This window comes from Gopherus flavomarginatus, chromosome 2 (assembly GCF_025201925.1).
Source record: "Gopherus flavomarginatus isolate rGopFla2 chromosome 2, rGopFla2.mat.asm, whole genome shotgun sequence".
Classification (NCBI taxonomy): domain Eukaryota; kingdom Metazoa; phylum Chordata; order Testudines; family Testudinidae; genus Gopherus; species Gopherus flavomarginatus.
Window position 1 is genome coordinate 120737816 of NC_066618.1, and position 20372 is coordinate 120758187.

The 20372-nt window shown below is 42.7% G+C and overlaps 1 protein-coding gene across 4 annotated transcripts in view; it reads left to right on the plus strand.

The window, feature by feature from the left end:
* The window catches only part of LOC127043896 (dynein axonemal heavy chain 5-like), a 644537-nt gene that overhangs the window by 579220 nt on the left and 44945 nt on the right, over positions 1 to 20372 (plus strand). For all 4 annotated transcript variants that reach the window (XM_050938120.1, XM_050938119.1, XM_050938121.1 and 1 more), the window contains 4 exons: positions 1527 to 1794; positions 10856 to 10977; positions 11589 to 11936; positions 16976 to 17164. In XM_050938120.1, coding sequence (XP_050794077.1) covers positions 1527 to 1794; positions 10856 to 10977; positions 11589 to 11936; positions 16976 to 17164 — 927 coding nt within the window. The remainder of the gene's footprint in view (positions 1 to 1526; positions 1795 to 10855; positions 10978 to 11588; positions 11937 to 16975; positions 17165 to 20372) is intronic.

A 20372-nucleotide genomic window follows, 5' to 3' on the forward strand; every position in this document is an offset into this window, starting at 1 on the left:
ACCTAGACTGCAAGACTGATGAGTCCCCTTAAACTCTACAGCCTGGGCTAGTGACAAACAGCAAACCACTCCAGCTCTGTGATCAAGCAACCATCAACATGTAGAGGCACATGTCCAGCTGAATTGCATGAATGCTCTCTAAGCCACTCATGAATTGTACGCAGGGAGATCCCAGCCCCCATGTCTTGCACCCCAGTGATGTCCTGTCTTACACTGCTCAAGACCTTCTCTTGAACAAGGGAAGTTCATTAATTAGTTCACCACAGGAAAGTGGACATGCACCAGCCTTTGTAATCTGAGCAGATTCCCCAGTCACGTTAGACAAATTCACTGGTAAGGACAAAACATTAAAATAAGTGTATTAACTACAGAAAGATACATTTTAAGTGATTGTAAGTGTTAGGCACAGAGGTCAAAGTTGGTTACATAAAAAATAAAAATAGACTCACAGTTTAAATTCTAACTTTAACAGACTGCACAAGATTTGACTCAAATAGCTTTTCTTAGCTCACTGGGTGTTCCAGGCACTTTACAGTTCTTAATGCACAGGCTGAATTTCCTTCTCAGCCTGGGACCAATCTCCCCAGTTCAAAGTCTTTGTCTTCCAAACGATCTTCCAGGTGTTGAAATGAGGGAGAAGTGAGGCTAAGGGGTGATGTCCTTGACCTTCATTTATACTTTCTCTCCATGTGCTAGAAAGATCTTTGCTGTGACGTGGAGGAGATGTAGCCCCTACTGTGTACATGCCCTCTATGAGAGAATGGGATTCTTCTTGATGGGCCATCGACACGTCTGGCTGGACCTGATGTAAATCTGTCTTGTCAGTATAGTTGCTCCTCTATTGCCACTGAAAGGCTGGCTGTGGGTGTTTCCCACCTAGCACATATTTCAGTAACAAACATATAGCAATATTTCCTAACTTCACATACAATGTTAGTACCTGCAATTCAACAGGATATTAATGTTCAACACATCAAGATTTTTTAAATTAGCGCTCACAAGGCATACTCTGTACAAACCATATATTATATCACAGTGGTGAATATGGGGGTTCCAGGGTGCTATTTTGAAGTACAGAGTGTCACAAGGGGAAAACAGTAAGCTACTACACACCCTGCCCACAGTAATGTGTGGTACTTTAACTGGAAGGTTGCAGGGGCATCCAGCAGAAAACTGCTAGTTATATCCAATCCCCCTTCCCTATCCACTTTGCACACAGAAAGGTTTCCACAGAGTTGTGACGAAGGGAAGTGCAGCAAAGATGGGTGTTTCGTGGAGCCTGCTGCAACCATCATGTTCAAAGAATTAGCGTCCTCTTAGCTTGTGGAGGAGGTGAACAGCGTAGGAGCCTGTTCAGAACCTAGATCTTCAGAGGTATCAGCTTTAGTGCAGCAGCCTAGATTACCCCCTTACATTTCATTTCTTTGTCTGTTAAGTTCCGTAAGCCCCTGTGGTGCTGTAAAAATAATAAGCAACACTAATAATAATTTCTAAGAGATTACAAGATATGTACTTTTTTCTTACAGAATACTCCTTGTCGTGCCATTTCAATGGGTCAGGGCCAGGAGATCCATGCAAGGCGCTTATTAAATCAGTGTATGCAAGATGGAGGATGGCTCCTTCTGCAGAACTGCCACCTGGGCTTGGATTTCCTTGATGAACTATTGGACACCATCATAACAACAGAGTCTATGAACGAGGGTTTCAGGACGTGGATTACTACAGAGGTCCATTCAAAATTTCCTATTAAACTTTTGCAGTCATCCATCAAATTTACTAATGAACCACCTCAAGGTAAAAAAAAATCATTCTGACAGTTGCTGCTTTTACTGATTACTGTATGCTGCTCTATGTTCTCCCTGTTCCTCAGTTAACTAAATGCAACCCTGTGTGAATCAATTTAATTATTCAAGAAGCATTAAACTGTTTTTGTGAAGATTTTCATTGTTCATTTTGTAACACAGACTATTGGTGATCTTGTTGTTTCACTATATAATAAATTGTGAGGAATATTAGGCAAAATCTGCAAGCTTAAGTGTTAAAAACTGATGCCTAAGTGTAGATTTTGGAGTATAAATAAGTGGCTTGAATGTCAACAGGAGCTGTGGTGCTCAGCACTTTTGCAATCAGGCTATGTACAGAGATGCTTAAAAATAAATTTAGGTGCCTAACATTAGACATCCAAAACTACCAGAATTTTCAGTAATATACAGATGCTGTTTCTTATAATGAAATATTTTCCAATGAATGGATGGCTGTAGAACTTGAGGCTTGTTACAAAATTAGTATCTTGCTGGAAACACAGATCATAAGTATTTACCACCAGTTAGTCCTGGGATATTTAAGTTTCCAGGGTATTTATGTTCACTATAATTTACCCTCCTGATTTAGAATGGTGTTTTCATTAGAGAACAAAATTATGTTCCTGTTTATAGAAATCTTTATGGTAAGTTAGAACCCCTCCCTGCTGTGAACTGAAACTATACATATTGGGCCGGATTGTTTCCACATAGATACATACAAGAAGGGTTCCTGCAGCCATGGATCTTCCCTCTCTGCCTGGAAAGGGGCTTCAACCTCTCCACAACAGTGTTCCCCTCCTTACATCCTGTGGAGGCTCTGTGTGGTTCAGGGTCTGCTGAGGGAAGAGGTTGTATTCAGGGAGCCAGGGGAAGAGTCAGCAGAAAAGGGCTAGCAGGACAGATATCATCCCCCACTCTAGCCCCCCAAAGATAACACTGACAAGTTAACAAAGCCCCAGGCTTCATTCACTTTTCTGCAGATCCTACCCAGGGTTTGTAGGAGCTGCTGTGGCTGGGGCTAGTCCTTGGAAGCGCGGCTCCAAAGCTGCTGTGCTGACTGGAATCTGGGTGTCACAGGAGGACCAGTGGCCAGAGCTGCTGCAGGGCCACATGTTAACACCAGTGGCTTTTACCTTTTGGGGGGACAGACAATTTGGGGCGATCATCACCAGGGAGATAATGTGAGAGGAGGTAACCTGGCCCACAGCATCTCATCCAAATTTATTCTGTTCCTGGGGTTTGGCTGTATTGGTACTTCAAATAATAACAATGAAATCATAAACCTCAGGGTGAACTTTTTCCCTAAGCTTGGCTGTCACCAGAGTTTTCCTGCCATAGATCCAAGTTTCCTCTACCCAAAGAGTCACTTGCCCCTTCCTTACATGGAAGTAGGAGTTAATAAGCCACACTTGCCAGACTGAGTCACCTCAACAGGAATCTGTCCTCATCTCCCTCCTGGGAGGGCCCAACCCTGACTAACAGGAAGCACTCTACGTTTGTTGTAGGAGATTATATTATTCTTAAATATGCATTTTTCTCTTTGTATTTCTGTGCTAAGAACGAGGGACTAATTTATGCTGAAAGATTGAAAGAGATTTTTGTATACAAATGTTCACATGTCAAAACAGGAATTTTCACAAGAATCTGTGAATTTGATGGGCTAATGTTTGTCACTGAATCTGAGTTTTCTTGCCAAAACTGGTGACATTGAACTCTGTAACAAATCTCAAATTTCTTTATACAGTAACTCCTCACTTAACATTGTAGTTATGTTCCTAAAAAATGCAACTTTAAGTGAAACAATGTTAAATGAATCCAGTTTTCCCATAAGATTTAATATAAATGCGGGGGTGAGGGTTAGGTTCCAAGGAAATTTGGGGGGGGGGCAGACAAAAGGCATTGTATACTGTACAGTCTGGTACTGTACTGTGGTGGGGAGGTGCCCCTGGCTTACCCCTGGGGCTAAGGGCTGGGGGTTTACGGTCTGGGAGGGACTTAGGGTGCAGGAGGGTGCTCAGGGTGGGGGTGCAGGGTGCAGGAGGGCGCTCAGAGTGGAGGTGCGGGGTCTGGGAGGGACTTAGGGTGCGGGAGGGCGCTCAGAGTGCGGGGTCTGGGAGGGAGTTAGGACTTGGGAGGGCACTCAGGGTGGGGGTGCAGGGTCTAAGAGGGAATTAGGATGTGGGAGGGCGCTCAGTGTGGGGTGCGGGGTCTGGGAGGGTGCGGGAGGGCGCTCAGGGTGGGGGTGCGGGGTCTGGGAGAGACTTTGGGTGCGGTGGGGCTCTCAGGGTGCGGGTGCAGGAGGAGGCTCAGGGCTGAGGCAGGCAGAAGGTGCAGAGCATTTACCTGGGGCAGCTCCTGTTTGGTGCAGGGTGTGTGCAGGTGGCTCTGCACAGGGGCGGCTCCAGGCCGCAGCATGCCAAGCGCGTGCTTGGGGCGGCAAGCCGCAAGGGGCGCTCTGCCGGCACCGCGAGGGCTACAGGCAGGTTGCCTTCAGCGGCTTGCCTGTGAAGGGTCCGCTTGTCCTGCGGCTTTGCAGGCCTTCCCGCAGGCAAGCCACCGAAGGCAGCCTGCCTGCCATACTTGGGGTGGCAAAATGCCTAGAGCCACCCCTGGCTCTGCACAGTGTGGCACCACCCCCATGGCCACGATTCTGGGAGCCGTGATTCTGGGAGCACCCCCCTCCCAGCAGGCAGGGCCACTTGGAATGCAGGGGCTTTAGGGGCTGCAGGGCTCTGGGCTAAAGGGGCCCTGGCCTGCATCTCTAGAGCCCCTTTAGGAATGCTGCCCTGTGAGTATGGGCCGGAGGACTCAGGAGGAGCAGGGGCAGCTGGAGAGAAGCGGTGCTTTGAAGGGGAAAGCGCCGCTTCTCTCCGGCTGGGCGGCTGCCCCTGCTGCTCCTGAGTTCTCCGGCCTGTGCTCGCAGGGCTGCATTCCAAAAGGGGCGTTAGAGCTGCAGGCCAGGGCCCTGCAGCCCCTAAAGCCCTGCATTCCAGATGGCCCTGCCTGCCAGGGTTGTGGGGGGGAGGGCTTCCCCGCTTCTTCCCTCCCTCCCTCCCAGAAAGTCCTAAGCGCTGCCAAACAGCTGTTTGGCAGTGGGGAAGCACTGGGAGGGAGGGAGGAAGGGAGGGGGAGGAGGCAGAGAAGAGGAACTTGTGCAATGCTCCCTTGTAAAGTCAGCCAAATGATGTTGTAAGGGAGCATAGCACAACTTTAAATGAGTATGTTCCCTAATGGAGCAGCGACATAACTTCGAAACTTTAAGTGGGAGGACGGTAAGTGAGGAGTTACTGTGTTTGTCTCAAGGCAACAGTTACCATTTTCACACACTTTTTTTTTTGCCTGCAAAAATATCACCTTGTCTTCAGAAAACACAAATTAATAAATAAATTGAAGGCTAACTCTCTCCCTTCTCATAAATTTTGGCAACTTTTAATATAATTTTACTTTTGTACATAGGTGCTGGAACAGTTTGTATAGTGTGGGTGCTGAAAGCCATTGAACAAAACTAACCCCTATATATAATGGAAACCACTTCAAGCCAGGGAGTGCTGCCACCTCCGGCACCCCTACTTCCAGAACCTATGCTTTGGTGTAGATTTTTTCACGCTGCTGTACTGGCAATTCCATTATCTCTAACTTCCTTCGTGCTGAAAAAGACACTGGCATAAATTAACCAAGCAAAGGGAAAGAGCAGAGAGGAACAGTGCAGCTGCTGGGGAAGGTGAATGTCTCCTGAATGTTTGTATAGAGGATCAGAATGAGAATGAGGATTCTTTTTGGCATCATCACATCATATGTCACATGGATGTTTTCCTCCCCAGTGTACATACAATGATTATTGTTAGTTTTGTTTTGCAGATCAGTTCGTTTCCATGGTTCATTTACATGTGGCTAAAAGAATATGAAGTGTAGAGGTGTGCATGCAGTATATGAAATCCTATAGGATTTTTCCTTCTACTGTTGCTATTGAGTTTCTGCTTTTTACTAAATTCACAGAAAACGTGCCATTAAGCCATAGTGAAGATCTCGAGAGAGCTGCTTGTTGCAGCCTATTTGCTATGGTGATTTTTTTCAGCATTACATCCCTTTTCAAACCTCAGCTTCTCACTTGGGGCCAGACTCTGCCTTTCAGACCACGGCATGCCTGGAGGCAGTGCAGAGGCTTATCACTGGAATGAGCCTCTCTTAAGCCATGGTCATGCTTTGTCTATGAGTGGATTGCATCACAGGGGCACTAACAGGAAGCAGTCCCTATGCTCAGGAGAGTGCAGGAGTGGCAACCGTGGGTGATCTCTGCACTGGAGGCAAGGTTAAGGAAAGACTATTTATGCCTTCTCCTCTTCATGCACATGTGCAACAGCCAACTACAGTCTGGCTCTTGGTGTTTTAGGGACAAAGTCAGTCCTCTATTGAGAGATGTGCAGGAAGGGGAACAGAGTTTTGTCAGCCATGTGTGGGTACCCAACAGCATTTTGCTAGCATAGGAAAGGATCTGTCAGGGGAGTGCACAAGAGGCTTACCCTTTAGTGTTTCTTTAAAGAAGCCACTTGCCTAATGCCTGCTGCTGGGATAAGATGGGAAAGGAGCTGACCAGACCGTCAGTGGCAGGAAGTGGGTCTCAAACCTAGGCTTATTTGAGTGCTAGATTGCAATGCTGTCTTGCAATTGTTTAGTCCTTTTTCTTCAGCTACCATAGCAATGTGCAATAGTTTGCCTTTCATTTGTATGTAGGTGTTGCAGCTTGTTTCAATTATTGAAGTCAGTGGGAGCTTGAGAATATGTATCCAAGGTCAGATTTGATCCCTCAGTCATTTAAGCCTCTTATTTCACTATTTGCATTTCTGGCGAGTTAGTAAGAATTCTAAATGTGCTTTGCTTCTGAGCTGTCTGAAAGACAGCGTGCTTTGATTTATGGAGTGAGCCCAGATATTTTCACTCCCAAGGGCAGTAACCCAAGTTTCTGGTTTAAGTTCTTTTTTGTAGTTTTTAATATATTGCATCTTTTTTAGAGCATTTGTCTGTATTCAGATGACAGCCTGGTTATAAGGCAGGTTGTAGCCAGTCTGCAATTTGATTTTAACAATATTCACAGATGTGTTATGGATAATGCTTTAATTTTGAGTAGAATATAAACTGTTTTAATGTTGTTCAGATCTTATCCCAGATTGCCAGTACACTGTGCTGTTAAATACTGTGATTTGATAATTTTGTCTTGGTTCTTTTGATTCTCCTTTAATACCTTTAGAATATATTTTGGAAAAGTTGTAAAGGATGGCAGATGACACTAGTGTTTTTTTCAGTATCATAGAAAGACTTATAAAGCCTGAAAACTTCCTAAGACAGCCATTTACTTCACTGTCTTTGAAACCTGCCTTTAAAAATTCATGCTATCGTATTTCTGGCCCTTTGTACAGATTTGTGTTAGGAAGCCCAATGAACAAATGTGGATACCTGTAATGATGCTGGTCTTGGTGAGACCCAACTGAGAGTGCCAATTCAGGACAAACTGCTTTAAGCAGGGCAGTTACAGCCCAAGGCTGGGGTTTTTCCACCTCTAAGGCAAACCAAACCAGCCAGACAGAGAGGACTTCGGTTTTGCCCCACTGGCTAACTACATGTCACACAAGCAATTCCCTTAGACACTCCAGTTTCCCAGTATCAGGGGCAGCTCTAGGTATTTTCCCACCCCAAGCACGGCAGGCAAGCTGCCTTCGGTGGCTTGCCTGCGGGAGGTCCCTGGTCCCGCGGATTCAGCGGCATGCCTGTGGGAGGTCCGCCGAAGCCGCGGGACCAGCAGACCCTCCGCAGGCATGCCGCCAAAGGCAACCTGCCTGCCGTCCTCACAGCAGCCGGCAGAGCACCCCCTGTGGCTTGCCGCCCCAGGCATGCTCTTGGCATGCTGATGCCTGGAGCCGCCCCTGCCCAGTATCATCACCAGTGCCACTTGTTATGGGATGAATGGTTATGAAAACCAATATCCCAGTAAAAGAAAAAAAGGTTCTTTCGATCACAAAGGACCAAGCCCCAGACCCAGGTCAATATACAAATCAAATCTTACTCACAAATCACGCTGTTGCCAATCCTTTTGAATCTAAAATCTAAAGGTTTATTCATAAAAGGAAAAAGATATAGATGAGAGCTAGAAATGGTTAAATGGAATCAATTACATACAGTAATGGCAAAGTTCTTGGTTCAGGCTTGTAGCAGTGATGGAGTAAACTGCAGGTTCAAATCAAGTCTCTGGAGTACATCCACAGCTGGGATGGGTGTTTCAGTCCTTTGTGTAAAGCTTCCTTGTAGCAAAGTCCCTCCAGAGGTATGAAGCAGGACTGAAGACCAGATGGAAATACACCATCAGCCTTTTATAGTCTTTTCCAGATGTAAGAACACCTCTTTATTCTTACTGTGGAAAATTACAGCAAAATGGAGTCTGGAGTCACATGGGCAAGTCCCTGCATACTTTGCTGAGTTACAAGGTGTATCTGCCTTCTCTCAGTGGGTCAGTTGTATAGTTGATGGTCCTTAATGAGCCATCAAGTAGGCTCGGCGGAGGTGACACCAAGTTGTCTGGAATGTAACCCAGAAGCTTAGCATAAGTTTGAAATACAGACAGTATAGAGTCAATATTCATAACTTCAACTACAAAAATGGTACACACATACAGAGAGTATAATCATAACCAGCCAACCATAACCTTGTCTTAAACACCTCATTTGACCCCCTTTATACAAGATTTGGTGCCACTACAGGACCTTGGTTGCAACCATATTCTATACGGTCCCAGTTCAAGTCAATAATGTGACAATACCTTAGTACAACATCCACACACGGTGGCCAGAAGCTCATCTCATCAGTTAGTTGCTGATGTAAATGGCCTTTCAGGTCCCTATATGCCAAATGTAAGATTTTTACATCCTGTTAAGGCCCAGGGGTGAAACCAGACTCAAAGGAAATTTTACCACTGTCTTCAGTTAGGCCGGGCTTTCACCATGTCTTTGAAAATTGGAACCACAGACACTTTTTAATATGTATCATTGTATTTCATAGGACATGGTGGATGACTTTCTTGGTTAGCAGAATATATATAACTGTATATTTAACTTTTGTATGTATTTATATATCTACAGTCATAGCTAATATTTAGAATCAGATTAAATATGGACAATTGTTTCAAGATTCCTGAGCTTAATTTAGGTTTGGAGCATCATCATTTATCTGAAATCAGGCTGCAGAGTTTAGGGACTCTTCCATTTCTTGACAAGATTGGCCACATCAAAGCAGTATTAATACTTGGGCAGTCCAAGCAGCAGAATGTTGTTTTGAATGCTCTTAATATCAACCTACTGCATGATTGCTGTAGGCCAGAGAATGTGCAATTATAACAAGACTTGGAACTCATGTAGACCTTTTCATTCACTGATATCAAAATGCCATACAGTGAGTAAATAGCACTATTCCTGTTTAATCATCAGGTTTATTGAGGTGCAACAAAGTTAAGTGATTTTCTCAAGGTCACCACAGTAGGTCAGTGACAGAGCTGAGAACAGAACTTAGCTCTGCGGATTCCCAGGCCTATGCCTGAGCAAGTGCACCTTGCTGCTTTGCTTAGAGTGTGGCATCACTGCTCCTATATAAAGATGTCCTTTGTTTCATTTAATTCAGAAGGTCACACTTTAAATATTTTAAATAAAATGAAAAACTTTGCTTTGCTAAATAATATTTTAAGTTATTACATAAAAACAGAAGCCATGCTACTGCTGCTGCTGAAGATGATGATGATTAGCTCTACAATGGTTCTTTATAGACCATTAAAAATGATCAACTCCTCCTCCAAAGAGCAAAAACAAACAAAAAAAAATTGTATGAGGACTGTGGCAGAGCTCTGACCTTGCTCCCATGGGTCCTGCGCTTCTAGGCGGTTTATGCTAGCTTCAGTGGCTCACTGTGATGCTCCACGTTGCCCTTCTCTCTCTCGAGGGCCAAGGTTACAGTCTAATGAGCCCTTTTCATCATAGGCCTGCAAGGAGGTTGGTGAGAGAACTCCCACAGTCCCTGTTCAGCCTTCTGTCCTGACAGGGGCCTGACTTCCCCTCCCAGGAAATGCTCCTGTAGTGGTGGGTTGGGGGGAACCCGGGCCCGCACTCTACTCCTGGTTCCAGCCCAGGGACCCTAATGGTAGCAATTGTTGGCAGCCAACCTTTCACTGCCAGAGTTGCTACATTTCACTGGGCCACTTCCCCACAGCCCTCCTACTTCTCCCTTCTTCACCCTTACCTTAGGGCTCCTTTAATGATGATTTGAGGGTGTCTTCAGTGACCAGCCCTTCAGCTGCACTTCCTCTCCTCTGGCTCCCTGGCTCTTCCCTGTCTGACTGAAGTGAGCCCTTTTTATAGAGTCAAGTGGTCACATTAACTGAATGGCCTCACCTGACTCTTTGCAGGTTAATTAGAGTCAGGTGTTCTCATTAGCCTGGAGCAGCCCCTGCTCTGGTCAGTCAGGGAACAGAAAACTGTTAATCTAGTGGCCAGTATATCTGCCTTTTGCTATTCTGCTGTACCCAGCTGGCCTGGGTCTATCACAGGACAAATTCATTTGTAGACAAATTCATATTTTAGGATGGTAACGTTTAAGTGTTAAAATTAGAAATGGACTTCCGATACAAAATTTAGACTAGGATCCTGGTTTCAAACACTCACAGGTTTGCAATGTAGGGTCAGCCCATTTTAAAAATAGAGTTGTTGTTTTTGCTCTGGAGCTGCGTTTGAATTTTTGAAACTCTCACATTTTAGATTGAATGTTTTGGTTTAAGCATGTCCCTCTAAGCATAATATCTAAAATGTAATTTGACTGGTACTGTATCAAAATGAATAAATAGTTCAGTGATTGAAAATAGTTGTTCAGAATATAGAAAAACATATACTCTGTGTTGGGATAATCATTTCTCATAGAAGGCAATCTGCTACAACAGACCTAAATCAATCTTAAAACTCCAAGATATGGCTAATTTTTTTTTTACTAATACAATGTGATTTTTATTTTATTTATTTTTTTAGGTGTAAAGGCTGGTTTAAAGCGGACATACTCTGCTATTACTCAGGAACAGCTGGAAGTGAGCAATATGCCACAGTGGAAACCACTGTTATATGCTGTGGCATTTCTACATACAACTGTTCAGGTTATTATTAATTAACTATCTTACAGTTACACCATAAACCATATTTCATAAATGAGAATATAGTTAAGAATTTGAAATCTGTGTTAAATATAAATAATGTGGTGGGCAAAATTGGACATATAAAATGAGAACATGCATCCCCTATATTGAAAGATGCCCCCAATATTGAACTTATCTGCCCACACTGATCATATCCCTCCATCAGGAGACACCTGAGAGGAAAATGGACAATATACATCTTCACCCTGCATGAAAGATCTTTTCAGGAATTAATCAGGTGGCTGTCATTGAACTTTTTAAAAACAATTATGAAAATATTTCTATCCAGTCATTTGTAATACATGCTCCTTTGCCTCTCTCTGTGTGTTATATTAAAAATATAAGATTCCAGCTAATTAATTCTGGGGCTGATTTTGTTCTCTCACTAGTGTAAATCAAGAATAGTTTTATTGAAGTCAGTGGAGTAAGCACAGTTAGAATCAAGCTCAGTGTCCCTTTAATTTCCATTGATGGTGGGCGGATTATTGCATTTTTAGTATATTTCACAAATGCTTTTACACGTGGAATTTCTGTTACTAAATCTCACTCTTTTAAACATCTTCCTCCATTAGGAAAGACGAAAGTTTGGGCCATTGGGCTGGAACATCCCTTATGAATTTAACCAAGCAGACTTTGCAGCCAGTGTGCAGTTTATTCAGAATCATTTGGATGAGGTTGACGTTAAGCGTGGGGTGAACTGGAGCTGTGTTCGCTATATGCTTGGAGAAGTACAGTATGGTGGCCGTGTAACAGACGACCTTGACAAAATGTTGCTGAATACATTTGCCAGAGTGTGGTTTGGAGAGAGTATGTTTACTGACAGATTTTGCTTCTACAAAGGTTACATTATTCCAAAAGGCAAGACAGTTGAAGACTATCTCCAGCACATAGAGCAGCTGCCAATTGTCGATACACCTGAGGTAAAAATGTTTCACGTTTTAAAGCATTAAGAGAGTTATACTAATTAAAGCTCTAGACTTTTCTAATCATCCATATATGGAACAGGGCAGAGCTCAGACAACAGACGTTATGAAAATGAAAACAATTGTTCTCACTTAACAGGCCATTGTTATCATCTGGGCCTGTTCCATTTTGAGGACAGGGAGTTGTTAGTTGAAGTTGAAATAAAAATGGAAGTACTATGAGGTTTACAAATGCCTCTGAAGATAACATTTATTGGAATTAAAGTGCACCGAATGTACAGACTTGTTTCTGAGACTATTTCATGCACCACCACCACATGCTAGGTAATAACGTGAAAGGACTCCATACTTGTAAAACTGAACTGGCTCTTTATTAAGAGAACTGTTTGCAGACATCCTGCAACTGCAGGAAGCATCCTAGCCATGTGCACACAGATTGGTTTCCTGATGCCTCCTCCAAACTCTTCCCTCCTGCAACCTGGGCTCCTCCCTCCAAGTTCCGTGCAGGTTGGCATTCATGGATTGATCCATGAATGCCTTGTCTGCACTGGTGTTTTTCTAAGCTAGTGTAGCTGCCCTGAGATAGCTGCATTGGCACAAATCTGTAGTGTAATTGTACTGTACCAGTGTAAAAAGTGACTTGCACCAGTGTGACTCTCTCTGGTTTGAGAATGAGGTAAATTTAGTGTAGGCACAGTGCAGCATAACTATGGCTCAGACCAGTGCAGTTTATCCTGTGCAAAAAGCCCATTGTAGGCAAAGCCTGACTTTTACTTTGTAGTGGTATAATCCAGAACTGAAGGTTCCTCTTCTAATTCCGAGAAAGGATACCACAGAGGTACTTCCAAACATACAGCATGGACTAGTGGGATTCTGCAAAAGAGCTGCAAAAATAGATTACATCATCTGAGTTCTTGAAGGGGCAGAAGCAACTGTGGAAAAGCTCTTAATAAAGCATCTCTAAAGATACTGGGTCAGACCCCCTAGCTCCACTGATATTGAGTGAGATTCTGACCCACCATCTGTCCAGGATTCTCATTTCTGGGTCTTTTAGCTTCTTAATGCAACTCCCTTAGCTATGAAGGTTTTGGATCCTTAAGGCAGCAATAGCAGGGTAAGTGCAAGTCAAACTCCTTACTGGCTGATATGCACCTTCCCCAGCTGAGCGTGAATGCTGCTCTCCCAGCATTCCAGTGGATCCATTTTGATCATAGTCAGTGAAGCAGGTCACCACAGGAACTGCATCCCATCTGCTTCAGCTCTTTCCCAGATCTCAGTTCCGGCTCCTGCACCTGCTTTTCCTCAGTGTTTTGAAGCCTGCTTCAGAATCTGGGGGCTTATTTTCTCAGTGTTTTGGTGCCTGCCAATCCAGATTTGTATTTTTTATATACGGGAGTTTTGCTTTTCACTTCGGTGGTGTAGGATCAAACCCTGAATATGCAAAGATCTCTTTCTCCTTCAAAAGACTGACCCAGATTCTCACAGATCATGAGGAAAGTGACAACATCCTTCTGTCACTCCAAACTCCTTCTGAATTGCTGTTGGAAACCCCTGACCTTTTAAGCTCAGTCTTCTCTGATCCAAGAAGGATATTGTATTAGTCAAGCCAGTATAATTTTTGTTTCCTCCTATCTCCATTTTTGGTTAAGAAAGACAGATTGAATACATCTGACTGCTGTATCATTGCTCCTTTGATGAAATTCAACCTTTGCATTAGTAAATCAGAATAAACACTGTCTTCTGAAGAGGACTATTGAATTTAGAAATCCCTTTGAAATGCACTTAGATTTCAGCCAGGAGGGTGTGGAGTGTTTCCAGCTGGATTTGAAACTCCAGTCAGTTGAAAAACTAAGGGGTACAATTCTGGATTCCTTATGTACCCAAAACTCCCTTTAAATTAGGTTTCTAGATTAGTGTCCAGGAGGATTAAAGACACTGAACTGCCCCAGGATAATATTACTGTGTTTTCTGTTTCTTCTTTATTCTCCCATGCATACACAAAGATGCACACAAGACCAGATTCATCCCTGGAGTAACTTCTCTAACTTCAGTGAAGTTACTCCAGGGATGAATTTAGCCCTCAGTCTAGTACTATAATTTACATGCACGAAGGGAGACATTGTCTCTTGTTTTGAACTAGGAAAGAGGCATTGCTACAAATTCGCTATGGCAAAAATGCTTTTCTGTTTTTAAAATGGTAAAGATATGTTTCCTGCCAGCCATATCCTAATTCCTTTGCCCAGAGAAAGTCTCACTCTCTCCAACAAAGGAGGTCAAAAAATCATGAACATATTTAATCTTCAAATTATTTTTGTATTCCATGATAGTCTATACAGATGTAATACTGTGCATTGACTCTTTCACATACTTCTAATAGTTCTAAATATGTAGGTTGTATTAACTGTACAAGTCCTATCTGTGAAGTATGTTTTAAATCCTACTTGGAGCCTAATTCAATGGGAATTGCGTGCACACACTGTGTCTCCAAGCAGAACTGGGTCTATAACAGGGGTCGGCAACCTTTTGGAAGTGGTGTGCTGAGTCTTCATTTATTCACTCTAATTTAAGGTTTCACGTGCCAGTAATACATTTTAACCTTTTTAGAAGGACTCTTTCTATAAGTCTGTAATATATAACTGTCATGGTATAATTCCCCCGCTCTGAACCTTAGCATCCAAAAGATGGGGTACCAGCATGAATTCCTCTAAGCTCAATTACCAGCTTAGAACCTGTAGCGCTGCCACCAACCAGGAATTCCAGTGCCTGGTACACTCTGGTGCCCCCAAAACTTTGCCCGGGGACCCCCAAGACCCAGACCCTCTGGATCTTAACACAAGGAAAGTAAACCCTTTCCCTCACCGTTGCCTCTCCCAGGCTTCCCCTCCCTGGGTTACCCTGGAAGATCACTGTGATTCAAACTCCTTGAATCTTAAAACAGAGAGGAAAATGCACCTTCCCCCCTCCTTCTCTCTTCCCCTCCCAGATTCTCCCTGAGAGAGCCAGTAATCCTAACACAAAGAGAAATTAGCCTCTCTCTCCCCCTTCCCTCCTTTCTCCCCACCAATTCCCTGGTGGATCCAGACCCCGTACCCTGGGGTCTCACACCAGAATTAAAAAAAAAATCAGGTTCTTAAACAAGAAAAACTTTTAATTAAAGAAAGAAAAAAGGTAAAAATTATCCTTTTAAATTTAAGATGGAATATGTACAAGGTCTTTCAACTATAGACACTGGGAATACTCTCCTAGCCTAAGTATTCAAGTACAAATTAAAATCCTTTTAGCAAAGTACAAATTTGACTCCTTCCAGCCAAATACACATTTGAACTTCTCCCAACCAAATACACATTTAAACTCCTCCCAGCCAAATACACATCTGCAAATAAAAAAAACAAACATAAGCTTAGCTCGCCTTATCTATGTAGTACTCACTGTTCTAAACTTATAAGAGCCTGTATCGGAGAGATTGGAGAGAAACCTGGCTGCACGTCTGGTCCCTCTGAGCCCCCAGAGTGAACAACCAAAAACTAACAGCACATACACAAACTTTCCTCCCTCAAGATTTGAAAGTATCCTGTCCCCTGATTGGTTCTCTGGTCAGGTGACAGCCAGGCTTACTGAACTTGTTAATCCTTTACAGGCAAAAGAGATATGAAGTACTTCTATTCTATTAACTCTTACTTATCTGTTTATGACAATAACTAAACTATTGTTGTATGTAAAATAAATAAGGTTTTTAAAGTGTTTAAGAAGCTTCATTTAAAATTAAACTAAAATGCAGAGCCCCCCGGACCGGTGGCCAGGACCTGGGCATTGTGAGTGCCACTGAAAATCAGCTCACGTGCCACCTTTGGCACGCATGCCATAGGTTGCCTACCCCTGGTCTATAACAATAACACTTTCAGAGCCATTTTCTCAAGTGGTTTAAACTGGTGCAGCTCCCTTGACTTTGATGCACTTACACCCACTTACACCAGCTGAAGATCTGTCTCTGAATTTTTAAAGTTGCAAACATAACAGTATTAAACTTAATCGTTTTTATGCTTTTTATTCTTAGAGTAATTAATTACTAAGCATTAGAAGTGTCTTCTGTATATGAAATGAGCTGGTGTTCAGAGTCCAGTTCCCGGTGGACAAGAATCACCATCCAAATTGACAGTTAAAGATTTACTGATAGTCTCAGCAAAGAATACAAAGATTGAATGAGCATAAAGTCTGAACTGTTGTTATCTTTTGTGGTTGCTGTTTTTACATTGGGACTGAAGCAGGGGAGGGCATAGGTCACTGCTCATGCTATACCTCTTTCAGACTAAATAAAAAAATTAAGTTTTCACAGCCAGGGAAAAAAAGACTTGAAACCAAAAATAGCTAAACATAACACATCACGAATATATCTCTGTTCATAACATCTGTATGGGTGCTTTCAAATATATATGGTATACAGTGTGGGTTTTCTTTTTTATTGTCCATGTTTTAGAAACCTAATCCACCAGTACCACTGCTAAAAAATAAATTAGAGGAAAGAGAAAATTTAAAAGGAAGACAATTTATGGGGCTCAGAAACGGAAAATGGTGGAAAAGTAATGATAAAGGAACCATCATAATTAGTAATATTTATGCCTTGTACAATACCATACATGTGCATATCTTTCACAGGATTATGATATTGAAGTAGTCAGTACTGTAGTCACTAGAAACTTTGCTGTTAAAATGAATAGGTCAAGGAAAGCATTTTCTGAAACAAATGGAGAAGGTGATTTGGATTATTTTAGAGGGTGCACATTCATTCAGGGCTGAGTTTTTTGTGTAACTTGATCCAGATGCTTATCTGATTTAAATCAATGTAACCTCATTGACCTTAATGAGGTTATGCTGATTTACACCATTTAAGGATCTGTTCACTTCTCTTTTTCCTTTGTGTAGACTATTAACTGATATACTTTAAAAGATCAGTGTGGTGTATTAACAAGAGTGCTCTATTTTTTTTTTCAGACATAATTCTTCATTTTTTTTCTTATTGTATCCTTTTTTATCTTAAGGTATTTGGACTTCACCCTAATGCAGACATAACTTATCAGACTAATATGGCTAATGAGACATTAAGCACAATAGTTAGCATTCAGCCTAAAGACAGCGGCAGTGGAGGAGGGGAAACCAGGGAAGCAATGGTACAGCGTCTTGCTGATGAGATGCTGGAGAAGTTGCCACCAGACTACATCCCTCATGAGGTACAAATATATACGGCAAGACACTGCTGCATAGATATATATGAATTATTTATATATGCCATTCATGTGGAAACACTTCTCTGTGCAACTTTTTTGTTTAACTCACAAGTATTTTAAGTAATTAATGAAATAACTCCCACTTCATTAAAAGTATAAGTGTTCTGGTTTATTATCTGAAGGGTATATACATCAAAAAGTTACATATGAAGAAATATTGGTTAGTTACATAGGATTTAAACACTAACATGATATGCTGTCTGGGAGTGGTGGTGAGTCTTGCATTTGTGTTTGAATAAAAGAAAGTGGATATTATTGTTATTATTATTTTATTACATTAACATTTATATGTAGTGTCATAGGTACGGATGGCTCCTTATGTAGCAAGCAAAAGCAGGATCTTATATGCTTTATAAGCCAAATATGCTTGCCACAGTGGCAGGTGACTGATGGTTAGATAAATGGAGGGTAGAGCTCTGCAGAGCTTTAATAATCTAGATGAGTTTTAAATTATTGAGGAAGTGGATGTGGTATGAATGGAGGGACATGAAAAGAGCTGGAGCAGCAAGCAAGGAAGAGGAGCTTGGAGATAACAGTTTGGATAGTCTGTAAAGAAGGGAAATATGTTTCAGGAATATCAGCAAGAAGATTGTGTTGGTAAGGCATGGCCAAGAACTCTGGCAGGGGGAATAGACAGGAAGGGACAGATTCTAGATATGCTGTAAATGAAGCAGCAAGAGAGTTTAGCAACAGCTGAATATAATGGTATTTCTTCCCACTCTCTGGATACTTGGTTGTGTTTCCAGGTTCCCAAAGACTCCCACTTTTTAGTAGAGAAAAAGGCAAACATCTAATTGAGTAATAAAATGAAAGTAGAAACCACAAACTATACATGAGCTATGACAACTTGTAGTCTCTTGCACTAATCTGAAAGTCCAGAACAAAGCAAGGGCCTCTGATCCATCTGGGGCAGCTACCTGATCTGAGCTCACTGACTGTCAGAACAAACTTTTCCCCGTAGTGTATGTCTCTTCATATATTGATGTTCTCCTATAGCCATTCAGATAAGTAGAACATTACTCATAAAAACAGAATTTAAAGTATCTCCAAATAATACTGTGACACTACACCCCATATTCATCCTAGTAATATTATTATGATATGATTATGGCATACTTATGATGCATTTTGTACAAGATGCATCATGTAAGGTGTCATAAGAAAAGTTATGATTTGCTGAATATGATTATCCTATTTGTATGCATGTATCATTTTTTATCTAAAATTATGAATATTGACTATGTATCTATATTTCAAATGTAGTTACACCTGGGCAACGCCCACTGGACAAGATGCTTCAAGTCTAGATAGCTGGTTGTGAAGGGCCTATTCAGGGTTATGGGCCATTAGGAAAAACAGTAGGCCTTAGGAGAAGCTTATCCCCTACCTGGTGAGCCTTCCTGAGAACGCTCCAGACAGCCTGTATGTAATGGCTCCTATGAATCAGCAGGGCATGCAAGGGCATGTGACTAGATCACATGCCATTTATCTCCATTTTCAGTATCTGTATTTTTCCACAAACTGGCTGGGAACTGTTTTTGGAGCAAAGGGTTCCTGCCATATGTTAAAGCTATATAAGGCAGGGAGTGACCTCATCTGTGGTTCTTCATGCCCCCACAATTCAACACCTAAGAGAAGCTCATAAGGAAAAAGACTTGGAATGGGGGTGAGGAGCCCAAGCTGCAAAGCAAGTGCAGCTTATGTCTTGAGATTCTGCAAGCCAGCTTGTATCATCAGTCAGGGTGAGAAATTGCTAATTCTTATCCAATCTTTCTAGCATTTTAGGCTTAGTTTGCGGGTTTTTTTAAACATAAAACACATTCTTTACATGGTGGGGGGCAGACATATTAATGAGTGTACACTGTACATATTAATGAACTTACAGTGTACAGATCCCTGTGCAGTGCAAGACAGGTATAATTTTGAGTTTATACTCCAGAGGGGGGTGCGTGCTGGGTTGTTGGAGGGGGGTGGCTGGAAAACTGACTGCATTTGGGCAGCACAGTTTGGGTGAGTGGCACCACCTGCTGTTGTGTTGGGGCATAACAGGGCCTGGGTGAGGCTGGCTGGTTCCCCAACCCAACTGTGTGTCTTAGAGGGACACCGCAGTCCCCACAGCTCTCAGACTGCACCCCAAGGTTGACAACCCATCACAAATGCAACTTTAAACACTTTATGAGATTACATCAAAACAAGCGACAAATAAACAATTGAAACAGTCTTGCAGATTGTAAGATCCACTTCAGTTTTCCCATTTCACATACAGAAGAAGCCAGAGAGTTCTATTGCTTCCAAGCCTCGCTCAGGGGCTTACGTAACAGATAACAAAGAGTTCTTCTTCAAGGAGTGTCCCTGTGGGTGCTCCATCATAGGTGCCTTGGTGCCCTGTGCTTGTAATTGGAGATTTATAGTAGCAGTGCCCCAGTTGGCCCTGCATGCGCAGCAGCCATCTCACGCTGCTCCAAGCAGCTACCTAGCATGCGCAGCCAACCGACCCCCAGTTCCTTTTCTGCTGCCCTTGGCTTGAGTCAGAGCGACAGCAGCGCCTCTTCAACTCCATAGATAGATCATATTCCTTCCTGTTTTCTTTTATCTTCTCAGTTCTAGTTAACTTCAGTTAGCATTACTTTTAATTTCTTCCATGTTAAAAAAACAAAAATTAGTGTAGTTTTTCCCCCCATCCTGCCACTCAGGGGGCCTCTGCCAATGATGACTGCTTTAAAATGGGCTACACTGTTTTTCTCCAGAGCCGGACCTTCCTCAGGCTTGCCTGGTTCACCTGGATTCAAACGCTGCCTGATCTGCAGGCTATCAATACCTATTTCAGACGGCCATGCTCAGTGCATCCGCCGTCTCAGAGAGACTCATATTCCCCAAAAGTGTCCTCAGTGTAAAAAACTAACTGCCAGGACACTGAAGGCCAGGGACCTCCAACGTAAATTACTCATGATGGAGAAATCCCTCAGGCCAGCCTCCAATCTAGAGTCCAGGACGCCTCTTTACCAACAGTTGCCAGCAGCCGCCTCAGACAAAGGCTCCGCTACCAAGACTGTTTCTAAGGACCCTGTCCCTAAAAAGGCGACCAAACACCAGTCTCAATCACGCCACAGCAAGATCCACCTAAAAAGAAACGGTCTCCTGGTGAAAAATC